General features: G+C 38.6%; 1 protein-coding gene across 1 annotated transcript; it reads left to right on the top strand.

Annotated features, from left to right (window-relative positions):
* Window positions 1-337: 337 nt before the first annotated feature.
* Window positions 338-21,794, top strand: LOC140160030 (uncharacterized). Its single transcript, XM_072183300.1, has 2 exons — window positions 338-670; window positions 20,793-21,794. The coding sequence occupies exons 1-2, from the start codon at window positions 506-508 to the stop codon at window positions 21,792-21,794; spliced, it is 1,167 nt and encodes a 388-aa protein (XP_072039401.1). The 5' UTR covers window positions 338-505.
* Window positions 21,795-23,157: the final 1,363 nt, after the last annotated feature.

The following is a 23,157-nucleotide window of genomic DNA, read 5'->3' as shown; positions in this document are numbered from 1 at the left end:
TTTCAATTTTATTTAAGGTTCAATAGGCCTAAACAAAATAAAACACGCTTCATGTAGTCATGGTTTCGACTGTTAGCATATCCAAGGAAATGTAAACACGGTAAACTTCCGAATTCACAGGGTGGACCAGTTCATACAAGGTCGACTAGTCAATCGTCAAGTTGAGTCTGGGTGTCAACAACGCATGCGTAAACTTCTGTTTACAAAACTACTACCAATCCACTGACTGCACAAAAAGTTTATGGTTTCGGGTTTTAATATGTTCAACAGGTTTGTAGATGATTCAATCAGAGATACGCCTCAAGGGCAGATATACGACGCAACGGTGCACGGCAAGTTCAAGCTATTGACGCGACGATACACTAATTGATTGGTCGGCCGCAAGTGCCCGAGTGACAATTCATTCATATCCCGGGATTCATATCCGCCGCCGCCACTCGCACAACGCATCAGGTATGTGTAGCACGCCATCGGAGCCGCACTAAATGGTCTCTTCAATCCTGAAATGGCCAATGCCGTTGGATTAATAACTGACGAAGCTTCTGTCTTTTTCAACGACAAAGCTGATACATTTGAAGACGATGTCCTCCTTGGATCTAGCTGTTCTCATCCCGGATCTACTCTTCAGGGACACGAGGCCAGTTGGTGCAATGGCGTAATAAATAACGAGGTGGGTTTAAAATTTATTTAAATTTTCTCCCACTAAAAAACTAAAAATCAAGAACTTGATGATCCAATATCTTCGAGGATCGACGGTGAAAGTGAATTATTATCTTCAAAGACGTGAAAGGGGATTTCTGTGATGATGCCACAACCATAATATAAACCGCGACCCTCAATTGAACCCTATGATAATAAACATTTTTTAAAGATTTTTTTACGATTGGTAACAAATTAATCAAGTCACGGGGGACACGTCAAATTCTCATTTCTTGAGCAGGGTTCAAATAAAAGTTGGTATCGGGGCCGGGTATAAATATTGTTTATCATGTTTGTAAAGACATCCCAGAAAATAGTCCTATTCCATTTTCGTGCATTTTCGTTCCCAGAATGAAGTGAAGCTGGCCCGGGAAGCTGGGGTACCTTCGCCGTCCATCAAACTGCGAGGAGCTTGAAATCCCGGCCCCGGGATCTCGGCCGTAGCCCCGGCATCCCGGCCGTAGCCCCGGCCCTCAGAAAATATGACCGTCCGCATTTTTGTGTTTTACGGCATTTCTTGTGTATTATCCGAGCCTCCGATGCTTGATTTTGAAGGGCTTCATCGTGGACCTGCTTCCAGATCCCCGGTCCAGATCATCATGGCTACGGGTAGTACTAGTAGTAGTAGGCCTATTTGTGTGTGCTTCATCAACAGGTTTTTCTTTGTGACGGCGTGTCGGGATATGCGGCAAGCCCGAGAGGAGGGCCCTGTGCTCGGTCCGCTTGCGCAAGCCCCCAGTCTGAACTGATACAGCATGCCGGCATTTACCAGATGTTTGGTCTGTTGGTTTTGGTATATGCCTATAGTGCCTCATTCACAAGCCCCCGGAGTCTTGCCCTGATGGTGATGGTCAGTGGTGGTGGGGGCCGGGGGTGAAGGGTCTGTGAAGCCAAGTGACGGCCAAGTGAAAGCAACAGTCGTAGTCAGCTCCCACAAATGGTCTATGCACAAAAGAAGATGGTTCCGGAGGCAATCACGGTACTTCGGTACCGTATGCATGGCGCATTTAGTGTGGCTGTGTCCCATGATGTTATACTAGTATGTATGCACCAAAGCTTTCTGGATGGCCCTCTTCAGTTTTTAAACTATTTTTAAAAGTTTTTTCCATTCCATTCCATTCGCACATGATTTTCAATCATGGATTTAGAAGAGGAATTCTGCCAATTACCCCACATGAATTTATATCTCATAAACTGATAGTTTCAGATTGCATCTCGGAAAGTCGAAATATCATGGCATACATGTACGACTAGTACTAAAGATGGGGTGACGTTGGACCTGTGGTTTTGCCCGCAGTTGACCCTTCCCCGTTAAAAAACCAAACATGCATAGAATACAATGCTGTAGTTTTCATCAATTGCACATACCGGTAAGTAGGCAAGTTTTACAAGTATCAACGAACTGAAGGTTTCAATGTTTACCGTGGGCCTGAAGAGAAACACTATACATAATCCATGCGTTGGCGTGTTTGATGATTGACGCGCAGATAGCGGAGAAGGACCGGAGGTCCAAAGACCAGCAAGTGTTCTGAATCCAAGGTCCTGTACTACCATTGAGGGATATGCTCAAAAGTCACAATTATTAATAAAACGGAATCAATGTGATATACTTTTATAATAGTATGATATACAGTCAATGACCGTATCCCACAGTTAAAAAAAAAATTTGGTCAATGGAAAAGAGGCAAATTTATAGGCTAACTGCATGCAAAAGGTATTACTATCTATATAAATATTCTTTTAATTAATTTGTCATAAATAATTTTGAAATAAATAAATTAGAAATAAATAATGAATTCTCAAATTAATTAATATAATAATTTTATGATGAAAAATAAAATAAACCTGGCAATAAACCATAGGATTAGGCCCTTCACAATTTATTTTTAGTGTACTGTCTAAGATTTTTTTTTTAAAGGCACAAAGTAACTTTTAGTTATTAATTATTAATTAGGCCTACTTATTATTTTCTTTATTTTGAAATGAGCGGTCACAGCCCAATATCAACTGTACATTTTGGCACTCCAGATTTAATATTGCAATTGTGCTTGATTTTATACATTGATAATAATGTAGGGGTGTTATTTGTTTGTTCATCATCATGATATCAAAGTAAGAAAGAAAGTATCAAATTAATGAAATTGAAATGTCATTTAAAGGAGTATTTTGTGATCCTAGCATCTTCTTTTTATGATATTTTTCAGTAGATATCCACGAAAATTTCAGTTGATTCCAATTTTGCGTTTGCGAGTTATGCATGATTAGGCCACTAACAGTCAATTTTGAGTTTCCCGTCACATAATTTCTGAAAACAAGTGAGGTAACTTTTTCATTATGCATTATTCATTATTTTTCTGCCTTTCATTATATGACCAACACGCATGTAAAATGTGTTGTTATTTACCGCTCACTCACTTGAAGATGGATGTTTAGCCCAAATGAGATTCAAAAGTATATTAAAAAAGAGTCTGCAAGGTTGACAGCAAAATGTATGTTTTGATTTTGATTTTCCACAAAAAATAAATGGGTTTCATCATTTTTTTGCAAATATAACCAGTTTTTATCTGTATTTTTTTGAAAATCACAATAATGAATTCAAGTGAGGGTCAGAAAATGAAGTGAGGGCGGGTGACGGGAAACTCAAAATCGACTTTGATTGGCCTTATGTGTAAAAAATACTGCTCCATAGACAATGTGTTGTAATTACGTTCTGGTATACCAGAACATAATTCAAATTTCACGATATTTTTTGCTAAACAAATTAATCTGCAACAAATTTTTTTTATTTTTTCATGAAGCTATAGGTATCAAAAATCTCAACTTTTTTGAGAAAAGTGGGGGATGATGCTGTGGATCACGAAATGCCCTTTTAATTGACAACATCACTTTCAGATGTTTGTGGAAGAAGTAAAATCTGAATGTTGCACTGGTCCATATGGGCAGGGACAGGTGATTTGCGCGGGAAAAAATAGCAAATTGAGCGGAGATTGCGCAGAACTTTATTTCAGTGCAAATCATGTATCCCTGCCCATAGGAAAAAATAGCCAATTATGCGGAGATTGCGCAGAAAAAAAGTTCAGCCTTGAATCGCCTGTCCCTGGGCATCAGGCAGGGTTACCCTTGTACACTGCAGTAAAGTGGTTGGCAATATTTTAGGGGTGATTGCAAAGTCTTTAATTATTGTGTCAAACATTTGCAATTTTAATACTACAAATACAATGACCCCAAGGGGCCTGATTCCAAAAGAACAACAGTTCTCAAACTCGGCTATAGGTTAAATCTACCAATAGCTACCCAATTGGGTAGCTTCATTAGGCCAAGGAAAGTCGATTTTGAGTTTCACGTCACCCGCCCTCACTTCATTTTCTGACCCTCACTTGAATTCATTATTGTGATTTTCCAAAAAATACCGATAAAAACTGGTTATATTTGCCAAAAAAATTATGAATATCCCTTTATTTTTTGTGGAAAAATCAAAGTCAAAACATGCATTTTGCTGTCAATCTTGCAGACTCTTTTTAATATACTTTTGAATCTCATTTGGGCTAAACATCCATCTTCAAGTGAGTGAGCGGCAAATAACAACACATTTTACATGCATGTTGGTCATATTAATAATGAAAGGCAGAAAAATAATGAATAATGAATACCGGTAATGAAAAAGTTACCTCACTTATTTTCAGAAATTATGTGACGGGAAACTCAAAATTGACTGAATAGGGGCCTTATGCGTTACTCCACTGTTGACTAAAATAAAATTTAACCAATAACATGTGAGATGAGCCCAAATCCTGCCGGGTTTGGCAGCAATTTTTGCCTCTTCCACACTCAAAGCAAATATTATATCCATGATAAAAATTCCTTTAAAAGGAATAGGATGAGCAAATGAATAATTGTGACAAGACATGTATTAACAGTGGCATGGATAATCTATAACCCAAGTTTCATAGCATTACGGTTTCAGAAAGTGTTGTAGTCCATGTAGCCTAATGTTATTTGAAAGTCAGTGATGGCGCCAGGATTTTTTTTTTTGGGGGGCATGGGGGGGGGGAAGTGAAATACAGGGTGGGCAAAATTAACAAATTTTGCTCAAAATTGCCACCAAAAGATGAAATTTTCATAATTTTGGGTTTTTATTGGGGGGCAAGAGTTCTGACTGGGGGCATTTTTCCCCCATGCCCCCCTCCCCCCCGTGGTGCCGCCACTGTTGAAAGTTGAATAAGCTTGACAAGGGCAAGAGGGGACAAGATAGTCCATGGGGCAGTGGCGCAATGGGAAAAATTCCAACGGGGTGGCAAAATTGCAAGTCATCTCCATGCCCCGCCTCCAGAATTGTATTACAGGGATGAATGCGTGCAAACATTTAGCCCAAAATGAAGTTTAAAACCTTCCTCATAGTTGTACACCACCAGTGGCGTGCGCAGCACATTGAAAGTGGGGGGGCAGGTTGTTCAGTTCCCCCGAATGGAGTCTGATTTAGGTGTGTAAGGTGTGGTTTTAGCGTTTTCCCTGAATGACCAACAAAAGTGGGGGCACATGCCCCCCCCCCTGTTTGTGCATGCCACTGTACACCATGAAGGGGGACAGCTTCTCCCCAGTACATAACGTTGACTACACCACTGGTCTCCTCTTCCCGATCACATTGGTGTCAAGCCGCTGTTGCTTGGTTTGGGCATATCTAGTCAAAATACCGGTAGACAAAATTGTGCAACTTTTGCCTACATGTATTCTACTCGTTGTGTAAATAGTGAGGAAGTGAATACACAAGATTGCGATTCTTTTGACTGTGCGCTGCAATACGTTGTGCCTCAATACGTCATGCCTCTTGATCATGTTGAACCATATTTTGTCACAAGTGACAGACATGAATAAAAATAATACAAGTGTTTATGTTGACAATTGTGTTTCAAAGTTGTATTCACCCAGCCAACTTCTTGTTCAAGTTGTAACCATATTGTGATAATTATGTGTCATAAGTTCAACATTTAATTGAACTTCATTTTGTATGCACCCTACTGTAAAATTGGTCATTTTCGATTTTCACGCATGTAAAATTTTGTGCTTCTGCTTTGTCAATTTTGAAGAACTACTAGTACTTACCAATTTTAACGAACTACTTTGCTGTTACTGTTTAATTCGTGATTTGGGTTTTTTGTATAAACATTGAACAATGCATTTAACAATTATTTGCATGTTTTTATTTTTACAGTTGCTGCATTATTAAAGCATCTAGTGCAAAAACGTGAAAATTTATGTTCTGCAAAAAATGCCAATTTTTTACAGATTTATTGTGAATGGTTCAAATCACAGTCAAATATGACAGTTGGCTTTTGGCCTACATATTTGTATGTGTTGACTGTGATCAATTTTGTGATCAGAAATTGAGTACTTTATTTATTTATTTACTTATTAATTTACAGTACTTTAATATTTACTTATTTAGGCCTATTTACTTATATAATAGTACATATTTACTTACATACTTTTTTACCTCCCTCGCTCACTCACTCACTCACTGCACATTACTCAACCTAATTAGCACTCCAGTTGGTTAAGACATTTTCAGGGGGCATTTCTTAAAATTATGAAATAAAAGTTTGAATCCTGATGAACTGTCTCTTGCTCATTGTAGTCATTTACCAAAGGTAGGCCTACTACATTAAAATATTCTAGAAGTACAAAAAAATCACACATTTAATATGGGAAACAGTATATATTTTCCCATCATATCCAACTATCCCATAGCCGCATTGGATTAGACTCCTTCACGGCTCGTTGCCATAGCTTCGTTGCTGTCTCGCCTTCGGCACTCGCTCTCATCCGCACTGATTGTGGTCTTTGGCAAAGACTAACCACCCCCATAAAATCTGTGAATAAACCTTTAGAAAGTTGTCAAATTATGATATAGCACACACTACGGAGTTGGAGGACCCTAACACCAAGATAGGGAGGATAATGCTTATTTAGTTTGAAGTATGGCATCCAAGGTTTTCATGGAATAAGCTAGAAGGCTTCACTGAAGTTTGGCATCCAGGTTTTTCACGGAAAAAGCCTGAATGCTTCATGCATGGTTACGCTTCAAATCAATACACTCATATTTTTGATTACACCTTTTTGACCTATTTTGACCATTGTCAAATTTTGTCCCCTTGAAAGTTGTCTTGCTGCCCTCCCTCTCCCCTCCCCCTCCCCTCCCCCACGAAAAATCCTGGCTGCACAACCGATTTAGGTCTACGTCTATTGTAGTCTTTTTGTAGGCTTACAGTGTTTCCATCCGATACACAAAGGGAGAAGGGTTAAACCTTGGAACCGGCTAGGTAACTGTAAGAACTGTGACAGATATAATAGCAAAAGTACAATTAAATAGAAGCAAATTACGTTTAACTTTTTGCTAATTTTTATTAAATTAGGACTTGACTAATTTCTTGAAAAAATAAAGTGAACTCTTAATTATTTACAGAGTGCCATGCATTTGCTACACTTGCAAAATCAAATTTGTTTCATCATTATGTAAGCACAAAGTTTGCCTGCAGTGAAGGGCGGGCAGTCAAATCATATACTGGATCAATACTTTTATACAAAGCTTGTCAGTGTCACCGCTAAATGGACCGTTTTGCCAATGACCACACGATAGATTTATCATGTTTATCTAACTTACAAAACGGCTATCACCAACACCCACGACCAGTTGCATGGCATGACTTGTGTCGTGGTATGCAGAAATAAGATTTAGCTTTCTTAATGTGAATTAGAGCGGTTACCACACCATAGCTGGACCATGTGGCGGGGGGTTGCTCTCTTTCATTTCACACAGGGGGTCATACCTTCTTGGCATTTCGCGATACTGCAATGTATGGGAAATCCGATACACGGAGGGCATTTTTATCAAGTTCAAGCATATCTAGAAAGTTGCTAAACCTGTGATTAGTACTAGTCCAATTGGATAACATCTGATGATTTTGAAGATCAAAATGGACCACAACTTTAAAACTATTAGTGGAACCCTCTATGTTTTTGTATTATATTCTTTCATTTTTTCTCTTTCATTTGACACCATACCGGGGTTATTTTTGGAGATATGTCCATTTAAGACTGATCAAAAAGCTATAGTGACTAGTGAGTAAGTTAGATAAGACTAATATAGGCTGATACAATTTCATGGTTCAGCAAAAATGTGTTTCACAATGGCTCATAGTTAAATAGTATGTGTAGTATACTACAATTGGGGATGAGGGTATCACTTTTTCATTCATAACATCTATAATTTGGGCCTAACATTTGACTGGGATTATGAGAAAAATATGAGCTTTCTTCTCATGCCAAAGGATCTCCATTTTGATAGGAAAAAGTAGGGGGGGGGGCGGTGAGGCTGTCAATCTGATCCCTATAAAATTGTGAAATGTAAATCCTTGTCATATTCAGGGTTATAGCTAGGCTAATTTTAGTGCCGGGTGAAATTAATATGAAATGGTAAAAATAATTGAAATTTTGATAAGAATTGCTCATTTTTGTCTCGCCTGAACTTTGTTCAGGATGGGACTTAGTAATCACTATTTCTGTCTGTCCGTGCGTGTGTGTGTGTGTGGATGGGGTGTGTGGATGTATGTGTGTCCGTCCGGAGCTGTATCTGGGGAACCGTAAGACCTCCGGCGACGCTACTTGGTGGGAGGAAGGGTATCCAAGTTTGCTCCGTATACCGTATGTTTTCGGTGAAAAATATGCAAATTGACATAGCTAATTTGCATAATTTATGCGAAAATCAGCGCAAATTGATAGCGGAGTTTGTGGACAGACTATCTCAAGATCCGTCGGGCGCATGGTAACGAAACCTGGTGGCAGCTATGATACACATCTGCTGATCACCTGATTAGTTTTTCGCTGAAAAGTATGCGATTTAGTTGTTAATTTGCATAATTTATGCGGAACGATTCTACAAATATGGTTGGAAATCTGAAGAAATCCGCCTTGTGGAGCTGTATCTGGGGATTCGTAAGATCCCTAAGCCCTATGATGATGAAACGTGGTAGGGGTAGTATGACCAGAGGATCTCAACCCGATTCGATTTTCAGCGCAAAATATGGTAATTAAGTACCTAATTTGCATAATTTATGCATAAAATGCAAAAACCTATTTTCTCGGAGACTAGGGGTCGCACGTTCTTCAAACTTGGTGGGTGGGTGCATCTTCACCCCAGACAGAACAAGTTTGTATTGGTTAGTGGGTCAAGGTCACCCAAGGTCATCCAGGGGTCATCTGAGGTCAAATGACTAAAACTGTCGTATGGGCACGAAAACTTGGTGGGTACGGTCAACATAATGTGGTAGGGGGTAGTATGACCAGAGGATGCACACTAGTACCCCCCCCCCCCATGTGGGCCCTCCCACACACTCAAAGTTGAGGGGGTCAAAATTTAATGAAATATTGTTTTTATATTGCGCATTACATATATCAATTTCGGTCGTGTAGGCCAAGTTATTACTAGGCCAAAAAAAGACTTCGAAGAATGTCTCTCATGTACAAAAGTATAGGAAACTGAACATTTAAAACCACCTTTTTAGGGTGAAGGAAGCATTTTTCAAAAAATGTCTAAAACAGGTTTTATGTCAAAAATGGTCTATCATACAATGTAGTCTTCATGCACACTAGTACCCCCCCCCCCATGTGGCCCCCTCCCACACACTCGAAGTTGAGGGGGGGTCCAAAATTTAATGAAATATTGTTTTTATATTGCGCATTATATATATCAATTTCGGTTTATATTGCGCATTATATATATCAATTTCGGTCATGTAGGCCAAAAAAAGACTTTGAAGAATGTCTCTCATGTACAAAAGGATAGGAAACTGACCATTTAAAACCACCTTTTTAGGGTGAAGGAAGCATTTTTTCAAAAAAATGTCTAAAATGGGTTTTTATGTCAAAAATGGTCTCTTTTGGGGTGCTACATCGAGTCAAATGTTCAGAAGATTATTTCGGGGTCATCCGAGGTCACCCAGGGTTCATCTAAGGTCAAATTAGTAAAAACTGTTGTATGGGCATGAAACTTGGTGGGTACAATCAACATTTAGAGTCAAATGTTCGGAAGATTATTTCGGGGTCATCTGAGGTCACCAGGGGTCATCTGAGGTCAAATTACTAAAACTGTCGTATGGGCATGAAACTTGGTGGGTACAATCAACATTTAGAGTCAAATGTTCGGAAGATTATTTCGGGGTCATCCGAGGTCACCATCAGCCAGGTAATTGTGCCCAGCCGAGACCCACCAAAATTTAGGGATCAAAGGTCAAATTCCAATATTGGTCCAATCAAGCTCAAATTGAACAGGCAAATCGCCATGGGTTGTTGCAGGTTCATTTACTTCTACCAAAAGTAATCGTAAAAGCAGGCGATCGCGAAAGCAGGCGAGACTCGTGGTTCGAGAACCACCTTGTTATACTGACTGTTCATTGATTTTGAAACATTTGAGACTGGAGTGCCGGGTATTTGGGCTCAAAATTAACTTGAGTGCCGGGTGGAACTTAAGAGTGTCGGGTGGGTCTGCCCACCCCCACCCAGAGTAGCTACAACCCTGGTCATATTATGATCTATTCCACTTGGTCAGTCGCCAAACGTTCATGCGCGTGCCATTCAACACCAAGCATAATGACCATAAGTATATACTAATTCAGGTTTTTCGTGGAAAACGCCTGAAGGCTTAATGCATGGCTATGCTTCAATGCACTCATTATAAACAAGATTTTTTTTTAATCACTGATTTAAATCAACTTTTTCCATTTTTTACCATTTTTGACAAAATGTAAGTTAATTTCTTACTTACTGACTGTTTTACTTCATTCTTAATGCTTCTACAACTTTTGGATACAATTAAAATACCTCTATGATGCATGCCACTCTATCTATTGCTAAAAATTCATCTTCAAGGTGCAGAATTCAACAGGTTTGTTCCCCATGATTTTACCAAATTTTTTCTTTGAAATTTTCACATGTAAAAACACATTTTGATTTTTTGTAAATACCTAGTAGGATTGTGCATATGACTAGCATTCCACTAGTACTCTTTTGACTTTATCATGGGGTAGGCCTATAGCAGTTCTTGGAATCAAAAAAATCGATTTAAATCACAAAAATCCGATTTAAATTTTTTTTAAATCCGATTTTTTTAAATATATTTTTTTTAATCAAAAAATCAACAATCCTCGGTGCTTACCACTAAACTTAAGGCATGTTCAGACATGCAGCGTTCGAAATAGAGCCGGTCAGCCGGCCATTGGCCTGTAACTTTTTGGCCTGGCCGGTAACTTTTCTGACTGGCATCTAGTTGTTAGCCCGGCTGGCCGGTAACTTTTTAAGGTCAAGCCCGGCTGGCCTGTAACTTTTTGAGGCATATTTCGAACACTGCAGACATGGGTACTAGTCGGCATAAATTTGCACCGGCATACCAAAGAATTTGCCCAACTACGTACACACACACAAAGTTCACACATGCTTACTCCAAAACTTTGCTCCAACTAAAGTGCCAAAGCCTCACAGCCAAATGCAACATAACCTTTGCAGGGGACCATTGAATACTTGGACTTCTAGTAAAATGGCAGTGCTACATACATGTCATTGCTTTCAAGAAGTGGCATGAGTTCCAATATGATTGGGTATCATCAAAACGCCAAAATTTATTGGTAAAAAAATACTGCAGACTGTCTTTACTTTTTTTTATCAGCCACAATTTATTCTTCTGCTTTTTAATAATTTTTTTCGACATTCTACTACCAATTTCTCCATGCCAAATTTATCCCTTCCTTCGCCACTGTTTGCCCATCAACATGGAGCTCAGTGGCAAATACAACTACGAGGGTCATTCAAAAAGTTCTACCTCCTTCATCATATCTCTGTTTTCTTATGTGCCAGGATATTGAAATTGCGCATGGTTATACTCTCAAATCTTGGCTACAAAATAAAAGTTATTTAATAAAAATGTGATTTTTGGTTGGTAGGCCTATATTATACATATACGAGAACAGCTAAAACCCAGTGACCGGCGTCCGCTCCCAGCCGAATTCGAGGGGAGCGGTCACTGGGTAGCAGTTCTCTGGATATAGCCATGGTCTATGATATCTAGTGCAACTTTGGATTGCCATAAGGCCCTAGTAGGGAGGGCTTCCCTGCAGTTGACAGTGACAGGATTAAAAGTGGAGGGGGTGGGGGTGGGGGGTGGGTAGCGACATGGTTATGCAATCAGAGGTGCTCAGCATGTTGACTGATAAGTAATATGAATACCACATTCCAAAACACTAAAAACTCAATCTTAGAATGCTGACACATTTGTATGGCATATCTGCAGATTTTAAGAGAGCTGATATTTGTATTTCAGACATATGCTAAATAGTTGGCATGGACTTCTTCGACTTTTGAGTACAATTCCTTTTTTTCCCCCCAAGTCATTATTCAATGACAATATCCACAATAGAAGATATATAAATAGAAAATAACGAAAAAAAAAAAAAAATCTACGCTTCTCAATAACAAGGTTCAGGATCATTTAGTCCATTGTATTAACTGTCCACCCATGATACACTGTCACACACGCATCCTTTTGTGTTGTTTTGACTGCTATTATCTATTTCAGCTCCCACGCAGTGACACCCCATTAATTTTACTGGACCTTTGGATGTAACAATCATGACAGTGGTGGGACATGGGTGGTGTGGAGGGAGGGGGGGAATTCTCCCAGTCAGAACTGTTGCTGGCCAGACCCCCCTCAAAAAAAAATGCAAAGATGCAGTTATACTAAATACATCAATATTACATAACATAATCGTAAAAAAAATAAAAACAATTACATATACAGTAATCCAAAGAATTAAGGTACCACTTATGTTCACCCCTTATATATCTTAAACAAAGACAGATATGTCATAATTAGAACCAGCAGCCAATAGCTGCCTCTTTTAGCTCGACAAATTTAAGACCTCATTTGTTGAAATCGTTTAAGAAATAAAGACGCGACAATCCAAAAACACAAGAATTATGCAAATATTCAAAAGTTGCAGTTTGCTCCGTTCCATCACTTCCATGCTATTGATTTCATTACAAAGCGTTGTCGAACAAGAGAACTAGCGCCATGCTTCCATTGATTAGAACACAAATGTGCAACTTTTGATTTTGTTCCTTCCTTACGTTTCAGCTCACCGCTTTTTAATTCTTAAATAAGAGCTTAAAGAGTAACAGGTATTGGGTGCTTGTCAGACGACGGTGGCGACATTATTCAATGTGGCAACAGCCAATAGCGTAAACAAAACAGACAATATGACGGCAACACTGCCTGGACGTGACACCCCGAGCCGAGGTGCGTTTTTAGCTCTATATGGCCCTGTTACAGATAAAAATGCACAAAATATATTTCCCAGTACAATGTATACATTTTCACATGAAAATAAATAATTTTGGATTCAAAATGAATGTGAAGAAAAAATTGATGATCGCCGCGCCGGGGTTGGGAATCAATCTCGGGACCTCTTGCGTGACAGGCGAGATACTTACCGTTACACCACATAATCGTATTGATTTACATGGGGGAAATTTTCAGTATATATAATAACATATCGTGTGTTATTCATACAAAAAAATTTAAAAACAGTACTTACAATGAGGTTCACTGTCGAACCTCAACGAATTTAGACTGATAAAATAGTGCTTGATAACATACATACACTTTTGGAATTATTTGAGACATTTTCGTGTTTACGTGTTAAACCAATGACGACATCAAAATTCAGTCAATCTTGGCCGAAATTCGAATTTGGCGATATTTTTGCTAAACAAATTAATCTGCAAGAAATATTTGGTACATAAACATTATGTAGCCAGAGGTATCCAGTGGTATAAAAATCTCAACTTTTTTTTTTTTTTTTTTTGGGATGAGGCTGTGAATCACGAAATGCCCTTTTAATTCTTTTGGCTTACTATATGTAGATTAATGAAGATCAGAGCATGGACTGGTCAGCCCGTGGTCAGCATGGTCAGAGATCACAGACTATGAAATTAGTCATTTAGAAAGTTCCGATTATGGAATAGAGCTTAATCAAACGAACAACACCGGCATTGTGTGACTCGTTCAAAATAAAAACTGCAAGAATAATGGATTTAATGAAATAGTCTCCACACTTCGTTGGCTCAGTGCAACAACGTTGAAAGTGATATTTTGGATAAAATTTCTAAATGGAGTATGAAATTATGAGGTCAAATTTTCATAAAACTAATTCACTAAATTGTATGATTTAATAAAACTAAATGAAAATGGTAGGAGTTCTGAGAAAATCTTACTTCCCAGCAAATTGTATCACAAAACACAATCTTGCATTTGTTACGAGTCGTACTTGACTCAAGGCCAAAATCACCTTTTACCCGAACTCACACGAATGCACAACACAAATACACTGTTTGATTAAGGGCTGGGGTATGAACGTTTGGACAGTATTTATTGTGGGACATTAGAGCACATCAGACATATCGAATTGCATTCTGAATACGAAGAATGTCATTCTGATATCAAATAATTTTGATTTTTGAAATTCGCAATTTAATACACATTTTATGGCAAATCATTAAAATTGATATTTTTGATATTTAACAGTACTTGAAGTAAACTTTATAAATCTGAGGATTTATACTTAAAGTGTATGTAGGTGGGATGAAAAGCCGACGATCAATTGAAAATTTTGACCTTTAGATATTGAAGATATGGATTTTTTCCCAAAACACACACAAAAAAAAAGGTCTTTTGGGAAAAAATCCATACATCTTCAATATGAAAGGTCAAAATTTTCAATTGACCGTCGGCTTTTCCTCCCGGCTACATACTCTTTAAGAATATGTCATTAGATTGATATAATTTACTTCGAGGACTGTTATATATCAAAAATTTGAACAATATCAAATTTTTATAATTTGTCATAAAATTTGTATTATATTGTGATTTTCAAAAAATGAAAATTATTTGATATCAGAAAGACATACTTCGTATTCAGAATGCAATTCGATAGGTCTGAGATGCTCTCATGTCCCACAAAAAATACTGTCGAAACGCAATAAACGCTCATTTTAGATCCCTTAAGGGCTGGGGTATGAACGTTTGGACTGTATTTATTGTGGGACATTAGAGCACATCAGACATATCGAATTGCATTCTGAACACGAAGAATGTCATTCTGATATCAAATAATTTTGATTTTTTGAAATTCGTAATTTAATACACATTTTATGGCAAATCATTAAAATTGATATTTTTGATATTTAACAGTACTTGAAGTAAACTTTATAAATCTGATGATTTATACTTAAAGTGTATGTAGGTGGGATGAAAAGCCGACGATCAATTGAAAATTTCTACCTTTCGTATTGAGGATATGGATTTTTATTCCAAAAACACCAAAAAAATTAGGTCTTTTTGGGGAAAAAATCCATATCTTCAATATGAAAGGTCCAAATTTTCAATTGACCGTCGGCTTTTCCTCCCTGCTACATACACTTTAAGAATATGTCATTAGATTTGTATCATTTACTTCGAGGACTGTTATATATCAAAATTTGAAAAATATCAAATTTTATAATTTGTCATAAAATTTGTATTATATTGTGATTTTCAAAAATGAAAATTATTTGATATCAGAAAGACATGCTTCAGATTCAGAATGCAATTCGATAGGTCTGAGGTGCTCTCATGTCCCACAAAAAATACTGTCGAAACGCAATAAACGCTCATTTTAGATCCCTTAAGCTAACAAAATCTAAGTCTTTAATTGAAAGCACGTTATGATTGATACAATATATGACAACAAATGCTCATACACAATAATCAAATATAATCACTCTTTATCTATTTAGTACTTAGCCAGCATTCTTCTTCTTGATGATCATAAAGTTCTTGCAATGTTCTGGACGACTGATGTAATATATCCTTATTCACTTGTCCTGCGAAAATCAGCGAAGTCCAGTGAACACTTGCATTTATAAATATCCTTGCGTATGAAATCCTCACACAAAAATGGCGTTGCTTTCTCCTTGCGCTGCTTTCTCCCAACTTAACTCCTTGCGCTGCTTTCTCCAAACTTGGTGCTATTTGAGTATTTCCACCTTTCACACAATATCTTCAGGAAGCAGGACAGCGATGCAGTTGTCCCCACTTATTTTGACAGTTGCGTTGAATCAAAACACCAGACTTCAGCAAGTCGACAGAAGAATATATATTCCTTTCTTGGAAGAAGTACGTTCTTTGACGTATTCTAGATCTTCTCCGACAACACTGGCAAATAGTAGTACTTTGACTACATAAAATATTCTGGTTTGCAATTTCCTTTCTTTGAAGGAATTGGATTGTAAGCATATTAGCTAGCTAGCCCAGATCAACACTATCAACTGTGACAATAATTGTGTTTACATTTTCTTATATATCAAGCAATGGGAAATCCCAAATATTAATAGCCAAATGTGATCTTGGAAATTCCCAAGCCTTAATTATAACATTAAGGAGGCATATAGGGAAAACATGCATGGTCACTAACCCTAACCCTACCAGTGGTTTTTGGCTATCGGAAGGAAAGAAGGAGCGAAAAAGGAGAGAAGATGAAGAAGAAAGTCACTTGGCACCCCCGATTCGAACCTCGGACCCCTCGCATGCCACGCAGAAGATCCCCAGCATGTAGCTACACAGGTGACGCTACGCCAACGATTCCCTGGGTATATATGACTTGGTCTGATTAAGTCATCAAGTCCCGTGGAATGCATGCACGCAGAGTGGTTTTAATAGTGAGCTTTAGTGAGTCCTAGTTGGGTAAAAGTTGGGTGACTTTCTTCTTCATCTTCTCTCCTTTTTCGTTCCTTCTTTCCCTTCCGATAGCCAAAAACCACGGGTAGGGTTAGGGTTAACCTTTCACATGACATCACTTCCTTAGGGGAATTCCATTACATCACTTTTCACTTTACAACCTCAGGGGTTTTCCAAATATTCCAAATTAGATATGATTCAACTTGTTTTGCTCAATTTGAGAGGGGAATTCCCCCAAAATGTCATCACTCATGTAACTTTGTAAACAAAGATAAATCATCAAATTAAATTACTTGGGGCACATCACACATTAAATCAATAAACATTGATAAAACCCATATTGCTGTGTACACAATTGTTAAGTATATCAAATGCTTCAAAAATTGGTAGTACCGGGTAATTTTTGTCACAAATTGGTGAATTTAAATAAGTGTATGGACAGGAAGTGATTATACTGTATAAACATCAACAACAAAAGGACTAGACTTGATAATAGTGCACTTGACAATTAATTAACTGGGGCGATTCTTACACCATAGCTGGACCACAGGGCTTAGCGGTATTTTAAGCGTCAGACTGAAAAACAAATAAAGTAAAGTATAGGGTGTACTTACTTCGGGAGGGGGCTTAGGGGTGCTTATTTGGGGCACTTATCAGGAGTGCTTAATATTGGGTGCAGTTTAGTATTGGGGCATGTTGGATGCTACACAGCAACCAGCAACTCTACTGACCAACCAAAAGACCCGCTTATTTCTTCCTTTTCCTCTAGATTCCCCCTTCTTTCGATTACTAAAAGTATAGATGAGTTGACCTCAATGTTTATCAACAAAGGCAAGTGACTGGTATATCGATATGCTTGAGTGAACCTCATGCAACCAGCAACCACTACACTGTTCAATAGCCTTTTTGTGATGTGGCGGGAGTTTTAAAAACATGAGCCCTGAACAAAATTTGATGCGCAAAAAACAATGGAAATTGTGATGATGCATGCGCACACTGCCAGGCATTGACGTCAGAAGTCAACGCATCTATTCCCCCGGGCTATTCCCTCCTTCCTTTTTTCATTTCTTTATGTACCTTTTTATTTATCTGCATAGATACTCAGCTGCAGTGCTTTGTGATTGTTGACTTGAGTATATCAGTAAATGTCTTCATCAGATAATACACCGAGTTAAATCCATCGCTCACAGCTAGCTCTCTGCTCTTACAGTTTGCATAACATCATACTTAAGTTTGTTCGGTTTATATAAGGCGAAAATTATTCGGCTTTTGTTACTGCGGAGTCAATAAAGTCCCAACTCACGCCACAGAATTCACATAAGCGTGCCAGTCACGCATTACATAACACAAAATTTAGCGTAAGCACTGTGCCTAAAAGTGTGCACGTGCACGCTATTCTATATCAATACACGGTGTTACGAGTCTTATTTTTTCCACCTTATATATAGGCCCCTAAGCCGAACAAACTTTAGCATCATGCAAGCAAGTGCTTGACTACTCACCGTTAAAATTTTGACCCTTACAGTTACACTAGGATCCGACATGCTCATCTATCAGGGCAAAGTTCTTCAACTCCAATAGATTTGTACATTTATTGAATGACCTTTGAAAATTTGGGTACAAAAACTAATACTCTGCAACTTGAGGTCAAATTTAGTACTATGATTGTTTGAGTTTATTGAACTATGCCATTGAGATGAGGCCATTGTGGTCCATAGTGTAATGCTCATTTGAACACACAGAAATCAAATCCCTTGAAAATGACTAGTGATATGATATTGGTGCAAATTGCCTGCAAAAATAACCCAAAATGTCTTGCATGGTTGCATAACACTAATGGGGGCGGTGATTAAGCATTCTGTGCTTTGGGCAAGTTTATTAATTTGAAGCTTCTGGCTGGCGGTATTTCATGTATTAAAGAATAGCATACCTAATACTTATATAAATCATTGTGCTGGTAAATTTGCATTCAGTGTTGAGTGTTGACTAGACCTTGCATTAAGGCATGCAACAATACTCATTTAAACAGGAATATACGGGCCTACATGGATAGATTTTCGTATCTGAACTTGTTGGTAAGTTTCTTGCTTTATAAGTTGTTAGTGATCCTGGAAACACAAAAATGTTTTTAAAACATTATAAACATGTTATAAAGGGGTTTTTGTTTTGGTCAAAACATCAGATATAAATGTCCAGTCACATGAAAATGTTTTGAAAATGTTTGTATGAAAAAACATTACCAAAAGATTTTTTTTAAATATTATAGTAAACATTGGTGTTTTTTTTGGGGAGGCAAACATTTGTACAAAATATTTTGTTAATACTGAAATAACATGTCGGAATGTTTTGCAGGAAGTTTATTGGACTTGCCGTGATTAAGACATGGCATCATGTTTGATGTCAGTGTGCAGTACAGTGGTTATCTGTGTGGTATTTTGTGGTAATGGTGTTAGGGTTAGCATAGGCATCAGTCAGGGTTGTAGCTACACTGGGCGGCGGTGGGCGGACCCGCCCGGCACTTTAATTTCCACACGGCACTCAAGTTAATTTTGAGCCCAAATACCCGGCACTCCAGTGTCAAATGTTTCAAAATCAATGAACAATCAGTATAAAAATGAGCAATTCTTATCAAAATTTCAATTTTTTTTACCGTTTTCATATAAATTTCACCCGGCACTAAAATTTGCCTAGCGATATCCCTGGCCTCAGTCTAGGAAAATAATGCATGCATGTTAGTTAACCATGGTGTTTTGCTGTCCGAAGTTAAAGAAGAAACAAAAAAAGGAAAGCTGATGAACAAAAAAGTCACTTGCTACCCCGGGATTGGAACATTAGATCCCTCGCGTGCCAAGCAAGCACACAATCACCGACCGGTAGCGACATGGGTTACGCTTAGTGTGATTTGCATCATGGCATCACGCGTGGAATGCGCAGTGGTTATGTGGTATTTTCTTTTATTTAAATTACTGGTGTTATAGGGTATCAGACAAACCAAAGATTATCATAAATGCCCATTAATTGAAAAATGGCTGGAAATTTTTTTACAGAAATATTTCAAAGAGTTTCTAACATTGCTAACATTTTCCCTTTAGAAATGGCAATTATGTCATGATTAAAGATATCCGGTGATAATCCTGACACCAATTCATACCATAACTCAATCAAGAATCAGTAAGAATGTCTATAGTCAGTCTTCAATAAATGAATTCTATAAACTATACCCACACGCCCACGCTAAACTCAACGTGGTTAGTAATGCATTTTTCCTTCAGAAATGGTGATGATATCATGATCACAGATGGATTTCCGGGGATAATCACCCAAATTTTTATCATACTTCAGGTATAATTATGGTAAAATAGCAACATTTTTTCATATAACTTAAGTTTTATACGAATTTGGTATGTATGTGTAGGGGGTAAGCTCAATATAGGTACACGATCTGCACAGACTATGTCTTCAAAAAAAATAATAAAAAAATGTAGATATTTATATAGCGCTTTATGCCGTAAACAGCCTCAAAGCGTTTTACATTTATTCCGCCATTTAATTAGAATATGTCGGAACCACGTTTGCAGCCTACAAGTGGCGCAGGGTCCATCAGTACAACGACTGTGACTACCCTTAACAGCTTCCCATTGCACCTGGGTGGGGTGAGGCAAGCGAGGCAAAGCGCCTTGCCCAAGGGCGCAACACGGTGGTGGGATGGGGAATCGAACCCACGCACCTCGTGCAAGCTCTCAAATTACGAGTCCAAGGCCGTAACCACTGAGCCACCGTGCCCTCACATATACAATCAATAAATTGATTTACATACTGGTTATAAGGTGCAGAATTATGTTAGGGTTTGGACTGAGGGAATATGCCCTTTAGCCAATTAAATATTGGGCCAATAAGTGCTCAAGCACCCCCCTTCCCCGAGGATTTATGCCGATTGTGGGCACATATTAGCCACTTGCTAAAGCCAAGCCTTGAAATAAGCAGGCACAGGGAGCAAATTTGCCCTTGTAAAGCCACCAATTGCTCCTGGTCTTTGTAAAATTCACATGAACTAAGAGCAATTTTCTAAAACAAATTTGCTCCTGGTTACAGTTTTGCACTTGATGCAGTAGTGCTGGTATGCTGTACTGTTTATGCAGAAAAGGATTTACTATTTGAAAATAGCTCCTGTTTCTTCTGAAATTGCTCCTGGTTCTTGTAAAATCCCAGTGAACCAGGAGTAATGTTCAAATATGATGATAAATATATATAGTTCTCTTTTCTATTTTCCTTTCAGACACAAAATGAACTTGACAGATACCTTGATGGTATGCCAGATATAGAACAGGTTAACAGCAATATAAGCAACGAGAGACGCAACAGTGCCTGCTTTCTTGACGATCTTCTTCAAGATGGTGGAAGCTTACCCGTCAACGTGAACGGAAATTTCAGTGTTGTCTTTCCAGACCAATTTGAAAGAAACTCAAAAATGGATCCAACAATCCCCAAGTTACCGCCATGTAGTAAACTCTTAAACAGAGATGTTAGTCCGTGCCTGTCTTCCCAAATGCCATTCCAACAAGTGTTGCAGAACAACATGAACAATTTGCCCCTCAAGAACAGCAGCTGTAATAATAATGGTGGCGTAAATTGTCCTAGTAATAACCACGGTGTAACCATCAAATCAGAACCACAGGAGCAATATTCAATGCAGTGCAATGGCAATAATGGTAACCATGGCATATCACTGCCACCAGGAGGACTCTCTGTGGAATGCTTTATGACAATCAAACAAGAACCATCACACATCCCGTGCTCCTCTTCTTCATCACCGTTAACATGTAATCAACAAAACCAACTTCCTCCAGCAATGAATCAGTACAAGTTTAGCTTTAATTGCCTTCAGCAATCACACCAAAATATGAACATGAAAAGTTGTCAGCAACCGCTGCAACAACAACAACCTTTTATTAACAATACGAACTACTTCTGCCAGATGCCACCGACCCCGCCCAATTCTCATCCGGGATCACCGGCTAATCCGACACAGCAGCATATGTTTCCTCAAGGATTTATCGATAATAGTGTGCTTAGAGGCCCTCCGCCACCTTATGACTTTGCAGTAGCAACAGAGCCCCCCCTGCCATTGTGCCTGTACAGAATGGAACGACTACTCTCAAGTATAACCGAAAAAACAATCCTGATTTGGAGAAGAGGAGGGTGCACCTTTGTCATTATCCAGGTTGGTATTTATCCCTTGCCTCACAAAACCCCACAAAATAATAAAAAAATTAATTAATTAATTAAATTTCTTACAAAAAAGGAAGAAAAAAAAGTTCCAAGGCCTTTATCAAATGCAATTTACAGCTTTAAAAAAATCCTGACCTACCTACCCTATTTTTTATGTTTGAAGCCAATCAAACAATTTTCTTTTTTAGGCCTTATTGTTGTAGAACATAATGTGATGTGATCAATCAAATTGAGGGGAATTTTTCATGAGAGCGTATTAGGCACCGCCAGGGTTCGAACCCACAACCTCTCACACCATAGTTGAATGCCTTATCTCAAATAATTCCAAAAGTGTATGCATGTTATTAAGCACTATTTTATCAGTCTAAATCCGTGAGGTTTGACAGTGAACCTCATTTGTAAGTACTGTTTTTTGAATGTTTTGTATGAATAACGCACGATATGTTTATGATATATACTAAAGATTTCTCCCATCATGTATCAATGTTTGCGTGGGCTAGCGGTAAGGTGTTCGCCTCCCACGCAGAGGGTCCAGAGATCGATTCCCACTTCCGGCTATAATTTTTTTCTTCTTCACATTCATTTTGAATCCAAAAATATTTATTTTCATGTGAAAATTTTTACATTGCACTGAGAAATATATTTTGTGCATTTTTTTTCTGTAACGGGGCCAAAACGGAGCTAAAAACGCACCTCGGCACGGGGCGTCCAACCTCCAGGCAGTGTTGCCATCATATTGTCTGTTTTGTTTACGCTATTGGCTGTTGCCACATGAATAATGTCGGCCACCGTCGTCTGTCGATTGAGCTAACTTGACTGCAAAGACCTTAGGTTTGAAATCTATTGCCCCTCATCAATTTTCACAGGCTCCGAAGGGGTAACATGTTTAATGTTACACTGGTCCACATAATTGTGACGCTTTCATAAGACTTCAGACTCGCATAATAGTTGCAGAAAACCCCATGGATTGATGTTGATATAAGCATTGGTGTCTGTCTGGCCAGTAGCGGCACCAAGAATTGTTTTCAGGAAATGGGGTGAGGAGGGGGATCTGAAAGTTCTGCATTTTTTCCCGGGAGATTTCCGATGAAATTTGATTCTGAATGGGGACAAAGCTCAAGTTTAGGGAGAAAATGAAAAGTTGATCAGGTTCAGTGGGCCCACAGTGATTTCCAAAGGCATGTGGCCCTCGGGCCCACTTTAACCCTAACCCAACTAGGACTCACTAAAGCTTACTATTAAAACCGCTCTGCGTGCATGCATTCCACGGGACTTGATGACGCAATCAGACCAAGTCATATATACCCAGGGAATCGTTGGCCAGGCCAACGTCACCTGTGTAGCTACATGCTGGGGATCTTCTGCGTGGCATGCGAGGGGTCCGAGGTTCGAATCCCGGGGGTGCCAAGTGA

This window comes from Amphiura filiformis, chromosome 9 (genome assembly GCF_039555335.1).
Source record: "Amphiura filiformis chromosome 9, Afil_fr2py, whole genome shotgun sequence".
In the NCBI taxonomy this organism is placed as follows: Eukaryota; Metazoa; Echinodermata; class Ophiuroidea; order Amphilepidida; family Amphiuridae; genus Amphiura; species Amphiura filiformis.
This window is presented reverse-complemented; position numbering and strand designations above follow the sequence as displayed.